At 40.3% G+C, this 19,365-nt stretch overlaps 2 protein-coding genes across 4 annotated transcripts in view; one reads left to right on the forward strand and one right to left on the reverse strand.

The window, feature by feature from the left end:
* Nucleotides 1–216: 216 nt before the first annotated feature.
* Nucleotides 217–8,887, reverse strand: VPS29 (VPS29 retromer complex component). Its single transcript, XM_025933172.2, has 4 exons — nucleotides 8,764–8,887; nucleotides 4,035–4,226; nucleotides 937–1,172; nucleotides 217–702 (listed from the first exon to the last, which is right to left on the reverse strand). The coding sequence occupies exons 1-4, from the start codon at nucleotides 8,764–8,766 to the stop codon at nucleotides 585–587; spliced, it is 549 nt and encodes a 182-aa protein (XP_025788957.1). The 5' UTR covers nucleotides 8,767–8,887; the 3' UTR covers nucleotides 217–584.
* A 59-nt stretch (nucleotides 8,888–8,946) lies between these two features.
* RAD9B (RAD9 checkpoint clamp component B) overlaps nucleotides 8,947–19,365 on the forward strand; it is a 32,342-nt gene continuing 21,923 nt past the window's right edge. Inside the window, exons 1-4 of one of the 3 annotated variants that reach the window (XM_086681663.1) lie at nucleotides 8,947–9,093; nucleotides 10,945–11,015; nucleotides 11,813–11,965; nucleotides 12,172–12,286. In XM_086681663.1, the coding sequence (XP_086537789.1) occupies nucleotides 9,057–9,093; nucleotides 10,945–11,015; nucleotides 11,813–11,965; nucleotides 12,172–12,286 (376 nt within the window). In that variant the 5' untranslated portion in view covers nucleotides 8,947–9,056. The remainder of the gene's footprint in view (nucleotides 9,094–10,944; nucleotides 11,016–11,812; nucleotides 11,966–12,171; nucleotides 12,287–19,365) is intronic. The other 2 variants (XM_086681661.1, XM_086681662.1) reach the window with 2 other exon arrangements.

Raw genomic sequence — 19,365 nt, forward strand, 5'->3', positions numbered from 1 at the left:
GAGAGAGAGAGAGAGAGAGAGAGAGAGCGCACACACAGGTGCAGGGGAGAGGTGGGGGGGGGGGGTGGGCAAGAATCCCAAACAGGCTCTGCCTTGTCAGCACAGATCTCACAAACTGTGAGATCATGACCCAAGCCAAAATTAAGAGTTGGATGCTTGACCAGCCAGTTACCCCTTTTATGATTTTAAAAAATTAAAACAAGTTTACCAAGAAAGTATAAATGAAAGGTTAATTGTTTATTAGTGAAGAGAAAAATGTATACAAGAAAGTCTAGATTCTTTTTCCTCATGCACTACTTTTGTAATAAAGTTCCAAATATCAACTTTGAAGATATTTACAAGGATAAATTTTTCTTAACACGTGACCATTTACTGGGTGGTGGACATTTTTTCATATAAATCATATATGGGAACGGAATATATTCTTAACAGTTTATAAGAAGCTTGGAACACTGTATTAACAGAAGATATTATATTTTACTGCAAAATATTATAAAAGTGATACAATTCTGTGGCTCATAAATGTTTAATTACTTGATTTGAACAGGGAATGAAAAAAAAAACCAGCAAGATAGGCCTGGCTTTTAAGATTTTTTGTATTCAATTCGTTCTACTTTCACATCATCTCCAATTAGCTGATACACATAAGTGACAACTGTAGAAGCCTGGATATCCATCAACACAAATGAAGGAATAATGTTTCTGAAAGAAAATATAAATAATGTCAGTGTTTTGTACTAAAAAGCACCTCACTAAAAATTTCAATTTACAATGACAATTTGGATTCAAGGAGAATTCGAGTTGTTACGTATTAAAAAGAATAATCACCCAAAGAAGAATGCCAAAAAGGCTATCACTGAAATGGCTGCATTTCTCCTTTATGAAACACGACACATGCAATTATTAACTTTAAAAAATCCCCAAATTCCTACTCACGTTTCCAAGGCATTATATGCTCCAGTGGCAGAACCTGGATTAATGTAAAATTTATTTTCATGCTCAAATGCTTCAAATTTGTGTGTGTGTCCCGAGATAAGAATGTCCACATCAAACTGCCTCTGCAACAGGGCTAAGCTGGCCATGTCTCCCCAAGGAATAACTTGATGCCCATGGATCAAACCAATTTTGAACTGCCCAACAGTCACAACTTTCTGTTCTGGATAATTCAGATTCTAAGATAAGAAACAGACATGAAAACATATATATATTTCAGAGATACTTATGTTTAAAAAACAACCTGCTTAAACATTCAATCCCATATGGATGTTTTGATACAGTGCTCCACAACCAATACATTTATTAAATATATACATATTTTTAAAAATTTTTTTAATGTTTATTTTTGAGAGAGAAAGAGAGTGTGAGAAGGGGACAGTCAGAGAGAAAGGGAGACACAGAATCCAAAGCAGGCTCCAGGCTCTGAGCTGTCAGCACAGAGCCCAATACGGGGCTTGAACTCACGGACCACTAGATCATGACCTGAGCCAAAGTCAGACACCCAACCAACTGAGCCACCCAGGCACCCCTATTAAATATATATTTTTAAATGTTTATTTATTTCTGAGAGAGAGAGCACAACCAGGGGAGGGACAGAGAGGGAGACACAGAATCCCAAGCAGGCTCCAGACTCTGAGCTGTCAGCACAGAGCCCTATGCAGGGCTCAAACTCATGAGCTATGAGATCATAACCTGAGCCAAAGTTAGATGCTTAACCGACTGAGCCACCCAGGCACCCCCCATTTGTTAAATACTTGATTATTTCTCAGTCTCTAAGGCTACAACTATGCTCAAAACATAACTTACTCCAGGTAAACTGGAATTTATCATGCAATCCCTTTCTTGTGTTTTTTTGTTTTTTTTTTTTGTTTTTGTTTTTTTTTTTTTTGTAGAATATAGGTTCTTTGGGGCATGCTGTGGAGAATAATTACTCCCCCAAATTTGTGAGTTTCCTCTACCTAAGAATTCTAGGCATACGACCTATAAGCTAGGTGTGTTCAAATTATATCCCAGGCTTTAATAATTATATAGATGGTTTCAAATAATAATGATAGTTAGCACTTATTCAGTACTTAGTATGAAGCAGGCACTATCCCAAGGGCTTTATAAATATCAACCTATTTAATACTTACAAACAATCCTAAAAGGTAGCTTCTGTTATGACCCCCATTTTATGGATGAGGAAACTGAGGCACAGAGAGGTTAAAATAACTTGCTTAAGGTCACACCTTAGTAATAAGTGGTTGAGCCAAGATCTAAACCCTGGTAGTATGGCTCCACGGTCTGTGAATTTAGCAATCAAGCAAAAAATTTTAATTCTTGCTACTGAAACTCTTTAGCATAACACAAGCAGAAACCCAAATATGTTTTTAACAAACCAAACCTATATTCTAATTATTGACAAGAAGTCTGTGCCTGCCTTCTCATCTCCCTGTCTTTTGCTCTCAGGTGGGAAGTTACCCGAAATCTTTTTTTATTTTATTTTTTAAAGTTATTTATTTTGAGAGAGGGGGGAGAGAACGTGTGCAAAGGAGGGACGGAGGGAGACAGAATCCCAAACAGGCTCCTCACTGTCAGTGCAGAGCCTGATGCAGGGCTCAAACTCATGAACAACAAGATCATGACCTGAGCTGAAACCCAACAGTCAGAAGCTAAACTGACTGAACCACCCAGGTATCCCTGAACTCTTTTTTTTTTTGTATCCACTAAAAAAAGAAAAAGACACTATACTTACTCAGTTTGATATAAAGGAATCCCATTAAACAGTACCAATTAAGTTAATTTATGAAAAAGCTTATATTCCCAGAAATAAAAGGCAATTTTTTACACTAGTATCAGATTTACCATGCTAAATCATACAGTGTTAGTATGAGTACAGGCCTTAAAAATCATCTATTCCAATCATTTATGTGAGAGGAAACTAAGAGGATGTAATTTGCCTAAAATCTCATTATTAACTAATGGGCAAAGCTGGAATCCCAGAACTTCTAACTTTTTTCCTTAAAGTCAGGTTTATTGAGGTATAATTCACATACAGTAAATTTACCCTTTTTAGTGTACAATTCAAGGGTTTTTGACAAATATAGTCATGTAAGCTCTACCACAATCAAACCCAGAGCAGTTCTATCAAGTCCTCAAAACTTCCCCATGCCCCTTTATTGTCAACGCTGGAGTTAGGGAGCCACAGCAGGGTTTTCAGCAGAGTGGTGATGTGATGTTACTTCGCCTAAAAAGGATCACACTGGTTGCTACTTAGAGAACAAATTGTGGAGGAAGGAAGGGTAGAATGAGAAAGCTGGAATTTAAGAGTGATATGGTGGCTTGGAACAGGGTAGTAGAGGTGGTGGTGAGAAGTAATAAAAACTTTATAGGGCTCCTGGGTGTCTCAGTCAGTTAAGCATCTGACTTCAAGATCTCACAGTTTGTGAGTTCGAGCTCCTCATCGGGTTCTGTGTTGACAGCTAGGAGCCTGGAGCCTGCTTCTCTCTCTCTCTGCCCCTCCTCTGCTCGCACTCTCTCTCAAAAATAATAAACACTAAAAAAATTAAAAAAAAAACTTTATAAACTAAATGATATCACTACAAAAAATAGCAACACAATCACTTTTAGTCCATATCAATTTAGTCAGAACAAGTATTTAATATGCTTATTGAGTAATCTACCAGTGATTTGCAAAGAGTAAGAAACAAGTATGTGTAGGAAATTGGTATTTGGGGGGCACCTGCATGGCTTAGTTGTTGAGCATCCAACGACTTGATTTCCGCTCAGGTCATGATCTTACTTACGGTAATGGGATTGAACCCAACGTCAGGCTCAGTTCAGAGTGTGGAGCCTCCTTGGGATTCTCTCCCTGCCGCTCCCCCCCCCCCCCCCCCCCCCCGCTCAAAATAAATAAATAAGCTTAAAAAATTGCATTTGGGATGTTAACAACAACAAAAGACCTTCACAGTTGAAAAACTAAGGTGTAAAGAATAAAGCTTATATATGTAAGAATTAAGAAAAAGAAATAGTTGTGAATGGAAAGAGAAATACATCACCTCATCGAAGTCTCCTCTCACAATATGAACATCACCGGCCAGAGTCTTGAGATAGTCATAACTCTCTTTGGTGCAAAGGTTTCCAGTACAGAGAATGTGCTGAATCTTTCCTGGCACCAGCAGTTTTTTGAATTTAGCCGGCAAACTGTTGCACCGGTGTGGGATGTGCAGGTCTCCTAATACCAACACCAACTTTAAAGTGTCAAGGTGAGACAAGGTGTCATGTCAAACATGATGTCAAAACAAGATGTTCTCTCTTAACTCCCCTTTTAAATTAAATTAAGCAGAGATTCCAGAACCCATATAAGAGCAGAAGTTATCCATACAGTTCTTAACATGACCATTTAAACAAACACATATATGGTAACCTACTCTGTTCTAATCAACCTTATTTTGGTCATAAATAGGTGTGCATTCACAATACAGGTCATCATTCAATTTACCAAGAATAAAATTGGGCTTTCTAAAGCAATTCATTTAGAGACCTATAAATGACACTTAAAAAATTGCAAAATGAAAAATACACTACTGGGTCCTATGGGATTTGGCATTTTTGAGGTGTGATACGGTAATTCCTAGTTCTCCAGCTATAATGTAAAACCTAATATACTGATTCCAATGTTCCAGGAACATTAATAAAGAGAATTGCTAAAAATGAGTGATAGAGAAAAAACTTAATTCTGTAATTTATGTTTACTAGACTGTTTACTAAACTATATGGAGGAGCAGTAGCCAAAATTTATAATATTTTACTTAAAACAATTAGTTCTACAGTATATAGGAATAAAAACAGCCTATGCTTCAAAGAGTTTCGATAGGACAAACACGTGCTTTTGAATTATGATCTCTGTTATCTTCTTTCCTTATTAAAAATCCTGTCATATTTCTACTGTCTAAATTAAATTGCCTATGTACCCTCAGTTTGGTTCCCAAATTTAAAATAACATTTTCACAGTCTTTCATGTGCATTAGAGATTAAAACAAAACAAACAAAAAAGAGATCAACTAAATAAGTCATGAATTTAGCAGGAGGTGGTTTAGAGTTGCAACATAGTCTCAGATGACAAAAATAAATTTTGCACTTAAGTATAAAAGAGTAAAAAAAAAACCCTCAATCCTGTAAAATTTTAATTTTGAAAATTCAAGATTTGAATATAAACATTATTTGATTCAGTCATTTAATGGAATATTGTCAAAAGGTCATTTTGAAGTAATATCTGCCCCCCAAAGGACAATAATCAATTTCTTATGTTGATTAGTATAAGCACCCTCATTCTGTAACAGGATGTTTTCCCACACAGACATTCCGTCCATAAATGTACATGCCCTTTAACTGCTTTTAAGGAAGGCATGACTATTCCTTAATATTAACAAAGAAAACATTAAATAAATACGATACAATCAGAAAATAGTTTTGCCACCAAAGACTTTGTAAACTGAAATTAATAAAAAATGAAAATGTGTCAAACTAAAATTATTACTAAAACAAACTTGATTCATCTTGCAACAAATATCAACATGATTACAAAGGAAAGGAGCTGTTATCAGGACACAGAGTAACTGAGGTAACACGAGGTTACACAATTAGCATACTTTAAAAGAAATTGTTAAATAAGTTTCTTCTTTTTAAAGTGTGGTTTCAGCTGGTTATTTGTTCAATGACTTAATTGTTTCAATCCAGATCTTAGTGGATAAAACATCTTACTGTAAAACTAAAGACCACTATGAAGTTTCCACCCTCACTGGTAATCAATGCAAAAGTACCTGGAGACAGAACAATCTTCATCTTTAGAGGGGGATCCCTTCAGATATGGATTGAAGTACATAGTTAATGTGGGAAGCTGGCATTTGAGAAAAAGGTAGAAAATAGATGTCTATATTAAAAAAAAAAACCCTCCAACTACTCATAAAAGGGAATACGTCTACATATAACAGGTTCAAAATCTTTGGGACTGATAATCAGCTGTTGAATCTGAATGTGCTAGTAAGACACGATACTTTGTAATGACTGATGACCTAAATTCTATCACGTATTATGGATTATGCCTAAGTCTAAAGATATTAGCAGTCTAAAGATATAACTATATGAGTGACCAAACAAAAATTATCTCAAACCAGTAAAGATTCTTAGTAAGACTCTCATTTCATATAGGTGACTAAGTTATAGGGGAGATAGTGTCACATAACAAATGTCATACTCTGAGGAACGTCCTTGCCCAAATTCCACACTTTTGACAGTTCAGGTTAGGCAAAGTTTGTAGTCCTTTGAGACAGCAAAAGATCCTAGAAATGGCAGCTTTGTTAAATTTAAATAAAGAACCAACCCAATCAAAGCATAGGAATTTGGTTATTTCCTATTTGATAGATTGTAAAAGGGTGAAATCCCAGTAATCAGCCACCCGACCACCATTGTTAGTAGGAGCTAAGAGAAGAAACTTACTCTGTGCCCAGCCTTAGTGGAATGAAGAAGTTGATTGCAGACAGGGGAATGAAAAAAAAGGGTGAAACATGACCAATGTTAAAAGAAAGCAACGAAAAGAAACAAACCAAAAACAGAGCAACAAAAACTCATATCAAATGAATATGCAAACACTTGTTAATGATTTCTGAGTGTTATGAAAGAAAATGTTAAAAATTGGCTTTGCTCAAAACAATACCAAAAGAACCATTTGCTGTATTTTTAAACATGACACACACATGGACACACACACACACAAACGCACTGTAAAAGAAATTTGCCTTGTCGATTTTTTCTACTTCTCCTACTCTTCTCTACCATGATTCCAATCTCTTTTGTTTCCTGTTCTGTTTCAAATTTTGTAAAACAATTTGGAAAATTCACCAGTAACAATGTAAATGAAAGCTAACATTTTCTGGATGCGTAAGGACTAATTCCTCAAGTATACTGATTTTAATTCTCTTATGCTCAAAATTCTAGTAGTTGGAAAATTTATGCTGCAGCTAGATCATTATTTTGTATAGAAGATCTAACACAGCACTATGAATACATTATCAAGTGATGAAGCCACCGACGAAAGATGATACAAAACCAAACACATTCCTCCAGCTACAACTGGACCTTCTCCACACCTGAATTTGCTGCCCACAGACCCTGTATACCAGGTGTTGAATATTTCTAGTCTACTTTGCCAAATAAAAAGTTTTTAATCCTCAAAGAGTCCGCTAATGCTAAATTTTGCCCAGTTCTATCTCACGTGACAAGTAATGTTCCAGTGTAACTCCCCTTAAAAAGTGTTCATTTCTCGGGGCGCCTGGGTGGCTCAGTCGGTTGAGCGTCTGACTTCGGCTCAGGTCATGATCTCACAGTCTGTGGGTTCGAGCCCCGTGTTGGGCTCTGTGCTGACAGCTCAGAGCCTGGAGCCTGCTTCAGATTCTGTGTCTCCCTCTCTCTGACCCTCCCCTGTTCATGCTCTCTGTCTCAAAAATAAATAAACGTTAAAAAGAAAAAAAATTTTTTTAAAGTGTTCATTTCTCAAAAAACCCTTCAGGAACATGAGTATGGAATCATATGTCATCTTCTCTCAGGAATAACTGCCTCAAAATTATTGTAAACCGATCACTCCAAACTGGAGTCTGCTTAGAAGCAAAAATCAACGGGGTTAAAAACCTTTCACGTATACAAAGACGCACAGACCATAAATCTTTGGCTGTCACGTCTACAACCACCTCCAAGGCTATGCTTGTCACACAATCGTGGGAATCTTAAAACGTGCAATGGATGCCCATCAGAAATAGAAGTCCCTTTACAGTTACCCTCACCAACACAAACACCAAGATAGTCAGAGCTCCTTCTGAACAGGTTAACTTTTCAGGGAGTGAAGGACACCTTTGAAAATCTGATCGTAGCTCGGAGTCCTCTCCAGTAGCAGCTCCCGAGTTTTTATATAAGACGGTCGTAGGGGCGGACACCTACTGGAGGCCAGCGGGTGGGGTTTGGCCTTGAAGCGGGCAGGGCAGTCTGATGAGTCTGACGAGGTGAAGCTCCACAAAACTACCCCCCGCCCCGGCACCCACACTGGCTCCTTACCCGGAAAAAATGTACACATTCACAAATGTTTCCAATTTCAAGGAGCTCATAAACCATTAAGGAAACAACAGTTCCAGCCATTCTAAGAGCCACATCCAGTCCTTTGAGGACTCACTACCAATTTTCAATGGCAGCTGCACTAAATTGCAGGGGCTAAAGGGATAGTTTGTATTCCCTTTCCTCGGACGGCAAACTAAAATGGATAGGGGATTCTGCTCGTTAGTTCCCATTTTGCATCCGAGAAGCCAGCTTTCCACGCAAGCAGCAGGCAACTGGTATACCCTCACCAGCGGGAGGTGCCTTTTAAGGAAAAGGAGTAGGGAAACGTCTGGAAACGGAGGGGACCATGCCCCTTTCTCAGGAGCTAGAGGACCAGGCCCAAAGGTCTTTCCCGGCTCGGGCGCGCGGGTCTCGTGAAAGGACGAGTCGCTGAGGGGGGCCCTTTCGCCCTCGGACGTCCTCTGGTCCCTGGGGCGGGGGTGCGAGCCGGCCGCACCCAGCGGTGGCTGCCCCTGATCCTCCCCTGCCCTCTCCCTGGGCCTTCTCCAGGCCCGGACCTGGGCTGCGCCCGCCACGCCCCCGAGATCGCCCATGCCCTCGCTCAGAGACTCCCAACGTCTCCCAACGATGCAGCACCGCGGCCGAGAGCTAGGCCTCGGCCGCCGCATCTGCACTCCTCACCATCCTGTCACAGGGCTGCGCTCAGTCACCACCGCCGCCGCCGCCTTCTTCCTCGGGCTCCGGGGCGACCCGCCCACCTCGCTCTCAACCAATGACAGAGGAGGTCGACGGGAGACGGCCTACGGAGGCCCGTACAGGCCCTTCCGCGACGTCAAACTTAGCTGCCCTTTGGGAAAGGGAGGGTGGCGGGAGGAGTAAGATCTCGAAGCTTCGGAGGGTGCGGCCGACATCCGGGCACCTGGGGCCGTCGAGCTGAGGCGCGCCTCGGGGCCCTGCTTGTTAGGGCTGCGGCCATGCTGAAGTGCGGGATGAGCGGCAGTCAGGTGAAAGGTGGAGCGACCTTTTTTGCCTACCTTTGTAGAAAAAGGAAAACCAAAAAAAAAAAAAAAAAAAAAAGTAAAAGAATAAGAAAAGAGAAAGCCTCAGGTTCAGCCTCAGGGTCTTCTCCTTTGCTCTTATGCTCAATGACTGGCGTCACAAGGCCTGGCCACAAACAGCCGCCGCCCACCCAAGCTTCTAGTAGCTTCTGAGGGAAGAAACAGCGCCCATCTGCTTTTATTTATGCATAGTATTTATTTTCTTGGGTGTCCATGAAATGAAGTTGCACATTGGAACAGAGATTGGGAGCGCTGATGAGGACAGTGTTGGGTGGAGTTGGGAGAAAAAATAATGTTTAGACCCTTGAAGTGTTTTAGTGCCACGAGAAAAGCATCAACCTGTTTTTTATTCCAAATGCTATTTTTTGACGTGTGACCTGGAACAAGCCACTGAATCACTTGGCGGGGGGGGGGGGGGGGGGGGGGTGGTGCTCAGTTTCTTCATCTGTAAAATGAGAATAGTAACGTTTTCGTTACAGGCCTTGTAGGAATGAAATGGAGATGCATGTAAAGAGCTCAATAATAGATGGGAATGTATAGGAACTATTACATGTTACAAATAGTACTTAAACAAGGTTTTTCAGAAACTTCCTAAAGTTTCTATTTAGGAAAACAGTGGTTTCCTACATTTTGTAAGGTGTGAAGTGATCCTAGAAAGGCATCTTGTGTTGTGGCTGGCTTGCTCTGTGTTGAGGACAAATATGGAATAGTAGTAATGAACAGGAAAGGGAAGCACAGGCCCTCAGCTGTTCCATGTTCTCAGAGTTCTAGGAAGTTCTCTTGCAGTATATAGCTCACTTCTCGATAAGCAATTTGTATGATTGTTTTTGCTTTTTCTCCTGGACTATGTATGGTGAGGGCAGAACCGTTCCTGTCCTGTTCACTGCTCTACTCCCATTGCCTTGGGTTGTACCCCAAACATAGTGGGTGCTCAAAACCTAGTCATTGGAGGAATGAAGGGTCTGCAACAGGCAGCTCTAGGAAAAAGTGTTGAATGTGAAGTGGTAAAAGGGAGAAATGCCTCTTTCCCCTCCCCCGCCCCACCATTGGTCGTCCCATCTCAGTTTGCCACTGGCACACCCAATTCACACACCCTTGATTCTTAATATTGTAACCTGATTTTATGTTCTGGAATTAATTTTTCTTTTTTCTACTGTTCCATGGATTGCTGTGGCCATCCATTTTTATTGCAGCATAGTATTCCATATCCATTTGTCACATTTTGTACTTATTCATAATTCATAAGAATATGAACTGTGTCATACCAGATTAGACCAATATGTCATTCATCCTAGCCTCTGTTACAGGGCATCTGAGTGTGTTTGGTGAGATCTGAGATCTGGCATTTTGCGTGCTACCTTCAAATTTCAGAGATGCATCTTAAATGCCTCTAATTTCTTTCATGTGACTTGTTTCGACCTTGCCACCTGTGAAGTTATTGAATCCCTTCAACCTCTCCATGCTCTATTTTCACAGTTCTTTTTTTGGGCAGGGGTGGGGGGTTGTAAACCAAGTCTAAAAATACATTAGTATGGAAATTGGCTTGCTACAGTACAGAAAGGAAGAATGTTACTGCATTTTATCATTTTGCACACTCATTCTGTAAATTTATTGATCTCTTACTATGTGTCTAGCATTTTGTCAGGACTATTATTCTGTATTTAAAGCAATTTGTAGCATTAGTCTATAAAAGACTGTTCTTTATGAATTTATCTTGAGTCCTGTGAATGCTGAAGTAGTCCTACAATTTGCTGTTATTGTTTGAGAGAAAAAATGTAAACCATACCTTTCTTTTGCTCCGTAGTATTTGGGAAAGCAATCCAAGCTCTATCACGAGTCAGTGACGAGCTGTGGTTAGACCCATCTGAAAAAGGTGTAAGTAAGAAAAGTGACCAATAGACCATCTATTAAGGCAAAAGAAGTTGTTTATAGATCCCAGTCCAGATTGAATGTTTACCATGAAATCCAGAAATTGTAATTATCCGTTTCATTGTTCATCTTTATTTTCCATATCTGAATACATTTAGAGCATATTAAACTTAAAAAGCATGCAGAGAACCACAAGAGATTTAAACCAGAATTTGCAAACTGGTGGTTGAGAAGCTAGATATTGCTTGCAGAAGTGTTTTGTGGGACTGCACTGTGTTTAAAAAAAAAAAAAAGAAATAATTTTCTAAACTTAAAAAATTGGGAGTCCACATAAAGATCGGAGTTTTCTGCTTCTCTTGAAAACTTAATATCTGACAGTTTGGGGCCAGCATTCCCAAGCGGAAATAGTTGGCTGGCGCTGATGGATGGTTTCTCCCTTTAGACAGGACAAGAGATTGCCGTTTTGCTGCAATCTTTTTACCCCCTTTTACGTTGCTTTCTGCCACTTTGAGCATTAAAGTTAAAAGGTGTTTACAACTTTACATTTTCAACATGCAAGATATTAGAGTTAATACCTATACGTGTTCAATATAGATGTGTACCTGTGTGTGTAGGTATGCAAATTCAATGCATAGTGGATAATGCAACCTATTTAATATCTATAATAATTCATATGTAAAATGTAGTCCATAGAATGCAGTTAACATCCTATGTTTAATTGCAGTGTTACACATAATAGAATTTTTTGAATGAATCCTTTAAAGAACGTTGATTTTTTTCCTTAATAACTATTATTTTTCCAGCTTGCTTTAAGATCTGTGAATTCTTGTCGGTCAGCATACGGATGTGTTCTCTTCTCTCCTGTGTTTTTTCAACATTATCAATGGTCAACCTCAGTGAAAATGAAGGATAATGATTCGACTTCATCAAACTTAAATTGCAAATTGGGAATGAAGGTAAATATAAGTGGCCCTGTTTTTCTCTTGTATTGCAGGAATATTTATTATATATGATATAACATCTACCTTGCATTTAATATATGGCTTAAAGGGCGTGGGGAACAAATCTATTCATTTATAAATATACATACTCTTGTTAGTTCTTTTAAACTAATCAAACAACCAAACACCAAACCATGTTCTATAACGTATTTGTGTTACAGTCAATTCTGCCCATCTTTAGATGCCTGAATTCCCTCGAAAGAAATGTAGAGAAGTGCAAAATATTCACCAGATCTGATAAATGTAAAGTGGTTATTGAATTCTTCTGCAGACATGGTAGGTATAATTAAAGCTAAAGTATCATGTGTTTTTTGTTAATATTTTTCATGTTTAGAATATTGAAAGTGCATGTCAAGACTTCTCATTGCATTACTGCTTAGAATTTATGTGGTTTTGTTGTAGGGCCATTGTAAATACTTGGAAAGTATTATCTTGTCTCTGTAGAAGTATTATGAAATGATTTGTCTTCAGTTTTTCCTCTTTTGACTTATCAGTGGCACAAGCTTGGCCTGTATACAAACCAAAATTTTTTTTAAATGTCTTTTTGAATTCAAACAACTGGTGATTCTAAAATTAACTGGCTGCTTGATGATATTCTGTTAAGAGTGCCTTGGTAACAGCGTTCTTTCTTAAGAACAGAAAAGAATAATGCCTACCTGTATTGAAAGTCCTCCAAGAGGCACATAGTATTATATCTGGGGCTGAAGGAAGCATGGTAACTGGCCCACAGTCACAAAATTAGTAAGTCACAGTAATAGGAGCCAAAACTTTTATACGTTCTCTCTGTTACACGAAGCTGTAAAACAGATTTCCTGCCTCCCAGCCTTGCGTGGTAGATATTCAAACGTACCCACGGGACATTTACATGCTTAAGTATGTATAGCACGGTGGTTAAGAGCATGGACTCTGGAGGCCATAAGGTCTAGGGTGGAATCCTGCTCTGCCCTTTCTTTGCTGATACTTTCAGCAAATTATTTTCCATCTGTTTGCCTCATTCCCCCCCCCCCCCAGTGTAAAATAGGGTCGTGTTAGTACCAGCTTCCTTGGGTTTTAGGGAAGGATTTGAGAGTTAGAGGAAGTTATAGTTCTAAAGTGTTTAAAAGAACATTGGCACATTCTCTGTTAGCTTGTTGTATTTATTATGATTGCTGCTATTTTATTTGACATTAGCATGTAGAATTGTATGCTTTAAAAAAGCTCGTGCTGGGCGCTTGGGTGGCTCAGTTGGTTAAGCGTTCGACTTTGGCTCAGATCATGATTTCACAGTTCATGGGTTTGAGCCCCACATCGGGCTCTGTGTGGACAGCTCAGAGCCTGAAGCCTGTTTCAGATTCTGTGTCTCCCTCTCTCTCTGCCCCTACCCGACTCACACTCTGTCTCTGTCTCTATCAAAATAAATAAATATCAAAAAAAAAAAAAAAAAAAAAAAGCTCATGCTTGTGATATTAGTCCACATCTTTTTTTGTAACGGAATGGTCTTCTGGAAGGTTATTGTAGTGTTACAATGATCTCATATGTCTTACTTAAATTTCACCTCATATTTGTATTATAATCTTTAATTTTTCCCCTGCAAAATATCAATGATTTAACATGATTTCCCCCTTCTTTGAACTTCAGTTCATGTAATAGCAGAATCACATAAAGAGCATGATTAAAAGCACAGCAGGCCTTGACATCACAGACTTGGGTATGGATTCTTCTGTGCTGCTGCTGCTTCTTCTTTTTTGTTTTTAATTTTTTTTAACATTTATTTATTTTTGAGACAGAGAGACAGAGCATGAACAGGGGAGGGTCAGAGAGAGAGGGAGACACAGAATCCAAAACAGACTCCAGGCTCTAAGCCGTCAGCACAGAGCCCGACGCACGGGTCAAACTCACGGACCCTGAGATCATGACCTGAGCCGAAGTCGGACGCTTAACCGACTGAGCCACCCAGGCACCCCATCTTCTTTTTTTTTTTAATGTTTATTTACTTTCAAGAGAGAGAGAGAGAGAGGGAGGGAGAGAGAGACAGAGCACATGTGGGGGAGGGGCAGAGAGAGAGGGAGACACAGAATCTGTGCTGTTAGCACAGAGCCTGACGCGGGGCTCGAACCCAGGAACCGTGAGATCATGACTTGAGTCAATGTCAGACACTTAATTGACGGAACCACCCAGGCGCCCCTTCTATGCTTCTTATTAGCTTTGTGAAAGTGCATAAGCTTTGTCAACACAAATTGAACAAAGCTTTTAGAATCTCTGAAAGTAAGAAAGAGTTTATTCGAGCCCAAGTTAGGACAGCTGCCTGGGAAACACACTCTTCATGGGGGAGAAAGTGCTCTAGAGAATGAGCAGTTCTTACAGGGTTATATACGTTTCTACATTTTGTAAAAGCTCGAAAGATGATAGATTAGCATATAGGCAGGAATCACGAGGAATGCAGGAGCAGGAGCATTGACAATGTGATTTTCATTAGGTTACTCGTTCTCAAAGCAGATGTACAACGTGTGCATGGCAGGCCATTAATCAGCCTTTTGGTTTGAACAAAATTTATGAACAGTCATGCTAACTTAGAAATATAACAGGGCTTCCTTTGTATATCTGGCCTTTGGAGAGTGTTTCTCTTATCAGCTCTCTGAACTTTCATTTTCTTTTCTGTAAAATGGGGATACTCTTACCCTCGCGTTTGGAGGTTGTTGTGAATGTAAAGCGAGATCACTTGTGTGAAGCACATCGTGGTGTCTGACACGGAGGAAGTACTAGAGAGTCAATGACTGCTGTCATTACAATTACCCTCAACCCTTATTTCCAGCTAGATTTTAAACAACCAACTTTTCAGTTTCTTAAGAATCTCTCAAGCAGATTGATTAGATTACTGTCTAATACATACTTGTGATTCGTTGTTTTTTTTAAAGTTTATTCATTTATTTTGAGAGAGAGAAAGCACGAGCAAGGGAGGGGCAGAGAGAGAGAATCCCAAGCAGGCTCTGCACTAATAGCGTGGATTCCAACGTAGGGCTCAAACTCACGAACCGTGAGATCATGACCTGGGCTGAAATCAAGGGTTGACACTTAACTGACTGAGCCACCCAGGCACTCCAATTGGTTGATTTTCAGTAGCTTTTGTAGGAAAGCTATATGAGTTGGGATGCTTTAAGTTGCAAGTAACAGGAAAAAAAAAAAAACAAAACAGAAAATCTAACTCAAACTAACTTTAACAATAAGGAGAAATATTGGCTCATGGAAATGAAAAGTTCAAAATTGGGTCACAGGTGTGGGTTTGGTTCAACCTGCAGCAGCTGCTGCTTCTTTTCCTTCTCCTTTTTATTTTATTTTTTGAGAGACAGAGCATGAGTGGGGGTGGTCAGAGAGAGAGGGAGACAGAGGATCCGAAGCAGGCTCTCCGCTGACAGCGGCAAGCCCTATGTGGGGTTTGAACTCACGACCCACGAGATTATGGCCTGAGCTGAAGTCAGACACTCAACTGACTGAGCCACCCAGGTGCCCCTCTCCTTTTTCTTTTTTTTAAATTTTTTTTAAACTTTTTTTAACGTTTATTTTTGAGACAGAGAGAGACAGAGCATGAATAGGGGAGGAGCAGAGAGAGAGGGAGACACAGAATCTGAAACAGGCTCCAGGCTCTGAGCTGTCAGCACAGAGCCCGACGCGGGGCTCGAACTCACGGACTGTGAGATCATGACCTGAGCCAAAGTCGGACGCCCAACCGACCAAGCCACCCAGGCGCCACTTTTTTAAATTTTTAAAAATGTTTTTATTTATTTTTGAGACAGAGGGAGACAGAGCATGAGTAGGGGAGGGGCAGAGAGAGGGGGAGACACAGAATCCGAAGCAGGTTCCAGGCTCTGAGCTGTCAGCACAGAGCCCGACACGAGGCTCGAACTCATGGAGTGTGAGATCACAACCTGAGCTGAAGTCAGACGCTCAACTGACTGAGCCACCCAGGTGCCCCTCCCTCTCCTTTTTCTTTTTAAAATTCACTCAGCGCTCCTTTCTTCCACGTGACTTATCCTAAGGCTAGTTTCTCTGATAAACTTTCAATAATAAGGTGGCTTGCAGCAGCAGCTGAGGCTAGATGCTTCCTCTTTCACATCCAGTGGGAGCGAGAGCCTTACCTCATGTATCCATTAAACAAAAGTTCTTGCCTTTGCTCTGATTGGACCAACCTAAACTAATCTTCGTGGCCAGGAAATTCACTCTTTAAGCATCATACCTGGTCCAAATTTAATTGTGGGGGGGGGATAAAATTATACCAATTAATTTCTACCAATGAGGGCCCATCAGTGATGCTGGAAGTAGAGTCAATCCCACCCAAACCTCATGGCAGCTGCAAAATGGGGAAGGGACAGCTCAGGAAAGAAGGGGAACAGGAGATAGATGCTGCTACTTAATTAGGTAAGTAGTTATACTTCCCCAAACTGTGTGTACCCAGAAAATAAAGCTTGCAACTTTGTATTTATAATCTGGTGGAGAAACGTTCAAATTTAGTTGAGAAAAACCACCGGGGCAGGGATAGCCAATAAGCTGCTAGAAATACATATTTGGGATTTGGTAAGAAATTAAGGATAGTGATGTAAATCTGTCTCTCTTCACTGATAGAAAACACTTGAAAAAAAACCGAGCTACTAAAAAGGACTGACTTCTCTAAATCTAACCATGAAAAGTTTCTGTAACAGTGATTTCTTGAATTATTTAGCATCTGCAAATAGATAAAAAAGGATTTATACCACTGAGAAGCAAGATTTAGCTGAAATATTTATGTCATTAATAATTCTACCAATTCTCCATACTTTTCTTTTGCACTGGCCCTAGAGTTTCTAAAAATGAGTCCATGAGTTCCTGAAGAACACACTCGGATATGAACCACCTGCTAATATGTTCTGTCCTGGCTCAAGGGGACAGGACTCCAACAGAGGGGAGCTTCTTCCATAAGAGGAGTGCACTGGGATACTGAATGAAAATGAGACTTTGAATCATACGCATATATTAATGAAGTGATGTCAAGAAGGTTGGACTCCTTCAAGTTTTCAAGTTTTGGGCATTCTACAGATGTGCTAATGATTTTAAACTCAATGGTGAACTTACAGGGATTGAGGAATATTTGAATAACTTACAAGATTTTTGAAGTATCACTAGCCCCTAAAATTCTAAACTCTACAAATGTAACATCTCCAAACTAATGGTTCGTCCTTAGCTGTACCCTTTCAGGTTTGAAAGAGTTCTCTGGACCCATTGAGGGAAGTTTGAAATAGAGCTTATGAAGTGGCAGGTAGAATTCTTTCATAGGGCCAGGAATCCCATGGCAGGAGCAGATGGTATGAGACACCCACTACTCAGCATGGTCTGTCGACTGGCTCCTGGGCCCTAAATTGTTGTTACTGTTCTGTGAGAAGATAGCGAGCTTATGCCAGAATTTAGGCCAAATACATTACTAAGCATTTGCATTAATTCAGCTGTTGTTGTTGTTAATAGTACTATTTTATCAAAGAAGGCAGTCAGTTCCTCTTTTTTTTTTTTTTTAAGGTTTACTTATAGTGAGAGAGAGCACAAGTCGGGGAGGGGCAGAGAGAGGGAGAGAGAGAGAATCCCAAGCAGGCTTTGCACCGTCAGCCCAATGCAGGGCTCAAATTCACGAACCATGTGGTCATGACCTGAACCGAAATCCAGAGTCTGACGCTTAACCCACTGAGCCACCCAGGTGGCCCAGAAGTCAATTCTGATGAAAAATCCCTTGTCTCATTACAGTCCAGTGCTTTGTGCAGCATAAGATAAAGCCTATAAATGACCCAGGGGGGAAACAGGACTTCTAAATGTTTATGCCATTTGCATGCTACCAGGGAGATTGTTATTGTTATTAAACTAGAAACTAGAAAAACCACAGCGAAGAGGTACATCAAGCCAAATTACTCGAACAAGGGACAGTGGATGTTCTTTGAGCCAGAGACTCGAAGGAGAGAAAGCTGAAGAGGAAAGGCTTTCTGGTTAGTGGCATCACATCTGGGTAAGTTTCCAGCAGGCAGAAATGGGAAGGCATTCTGTGATGAGGGAGCAGTGTGATCAAAGGCACAGGTTGAAAGTGTTTAGCACCTGTTCATAAGGTAAAAGCTGAAGGAAGCCGATGGCAAGAAAAGGAGCATCAGGAATGACAGATTAGACATTTCTCAGCCTGGACATCTTTGGCAATGCCAGTATTCGCTTGAGGGAAATATTTAGAGGTATGCTTGTGCTGTGTGTGCCGGGGCTGTTTGTGAACAGTACCTGCGAAACCGGTAACGGTAGTTGCCTCTGTGGAGGATACAGGGCTGGCAGGAGTCAGGAGTGGAGGATGACTTACTTTTCACTGTCTCTCTGGTATCTTTTGAACTTTCTACCGTCAGCATCTATCTATTACGTGTCCCTCCAAAAGTAACTTGAAAATATTTTTTAAAATAGGTAAGCTATGCCAACTTTTTAGATTTGTGTCTTCCCCAAATAGAAATCACAGTGATCCTTCACAATGCCATGCTCTTTGTAGTACATCTAAAATTTATGGACGAAAGCAAAGATGAAATAGGTCAGCTTATGTTACTCTAGCGCTCAAAACTCTCTCTCTCAAAAAAAAAAAAAAACAAACAAAAAAAAAAAAACAAAAAACCCAAAACCACCTTCCCATTTTACACAGGGTATTAGCCAATGATCTTTCAATGGCCAGTGAGGTCCTACATGGGTTGGAAGCCCTCCGCCCAGTAAGCTCCTTCTCCCAGGTAGCATGTAACTTGCCGTTTCACTTCTTCCAAGTCTTCACTCAGATGGTGTCATTTCCATGAGGTCTTTCGTGACCTCTCTATTTGCAATTGCTACCTACCACCACTGGGACTCCCTACTGTCTTTCCTGCTTTGCTTTTCTGTGGTCTTTATCACCCTGTGACATATTATTTACTTATTTATTTTCTTATTGTCTGTCTCCTCTCCCTAGAATGTAAACACTATGACGATAGAGATTTTTGTCTGATTTGTTCTTTGCTAATCCCCAGCTCCTAAAATTGTTCATGTGTAGTAGATTACTAAAAAAAAAAGATCTCACAAATTATTTGCAACACCCCCCTCTTCAAAAGCTGGAGTCTGATTCCCCAGCTGGAATCATGGCTTGCCTTGGGCTTTATCAATTAGATGCAATAGAAGTGATATTCTGTGAGTTCCAAGCCTAGGCCTTAAGAGGCCTGGCAGTTTCCCCTGTTAAAGTAGGAACTTTTCCTCAGCATGAGAATAAATGCAGCACAGTATAGACTTATGGAGGATGAGGGACCATGTGGTGAGAGGCCTCCGCTGGCCCCGCAGGCCCCCGCCATGCCTGTTGTCTACTGAGGCCCTAGACCTGA

This window comes from Puma concolor, chromosome D3 (assembly GCF_028749965.1).
Source record: "Puma concolor isolate L17-30 chromosome D3, mPumCon1.1.hap2, whole genome shotgun sequence".
NCBI lineage: Eukaryota > Metazoa > Chordata > Mammalia > Carnivora > Felidae > Puma > Puma concolor.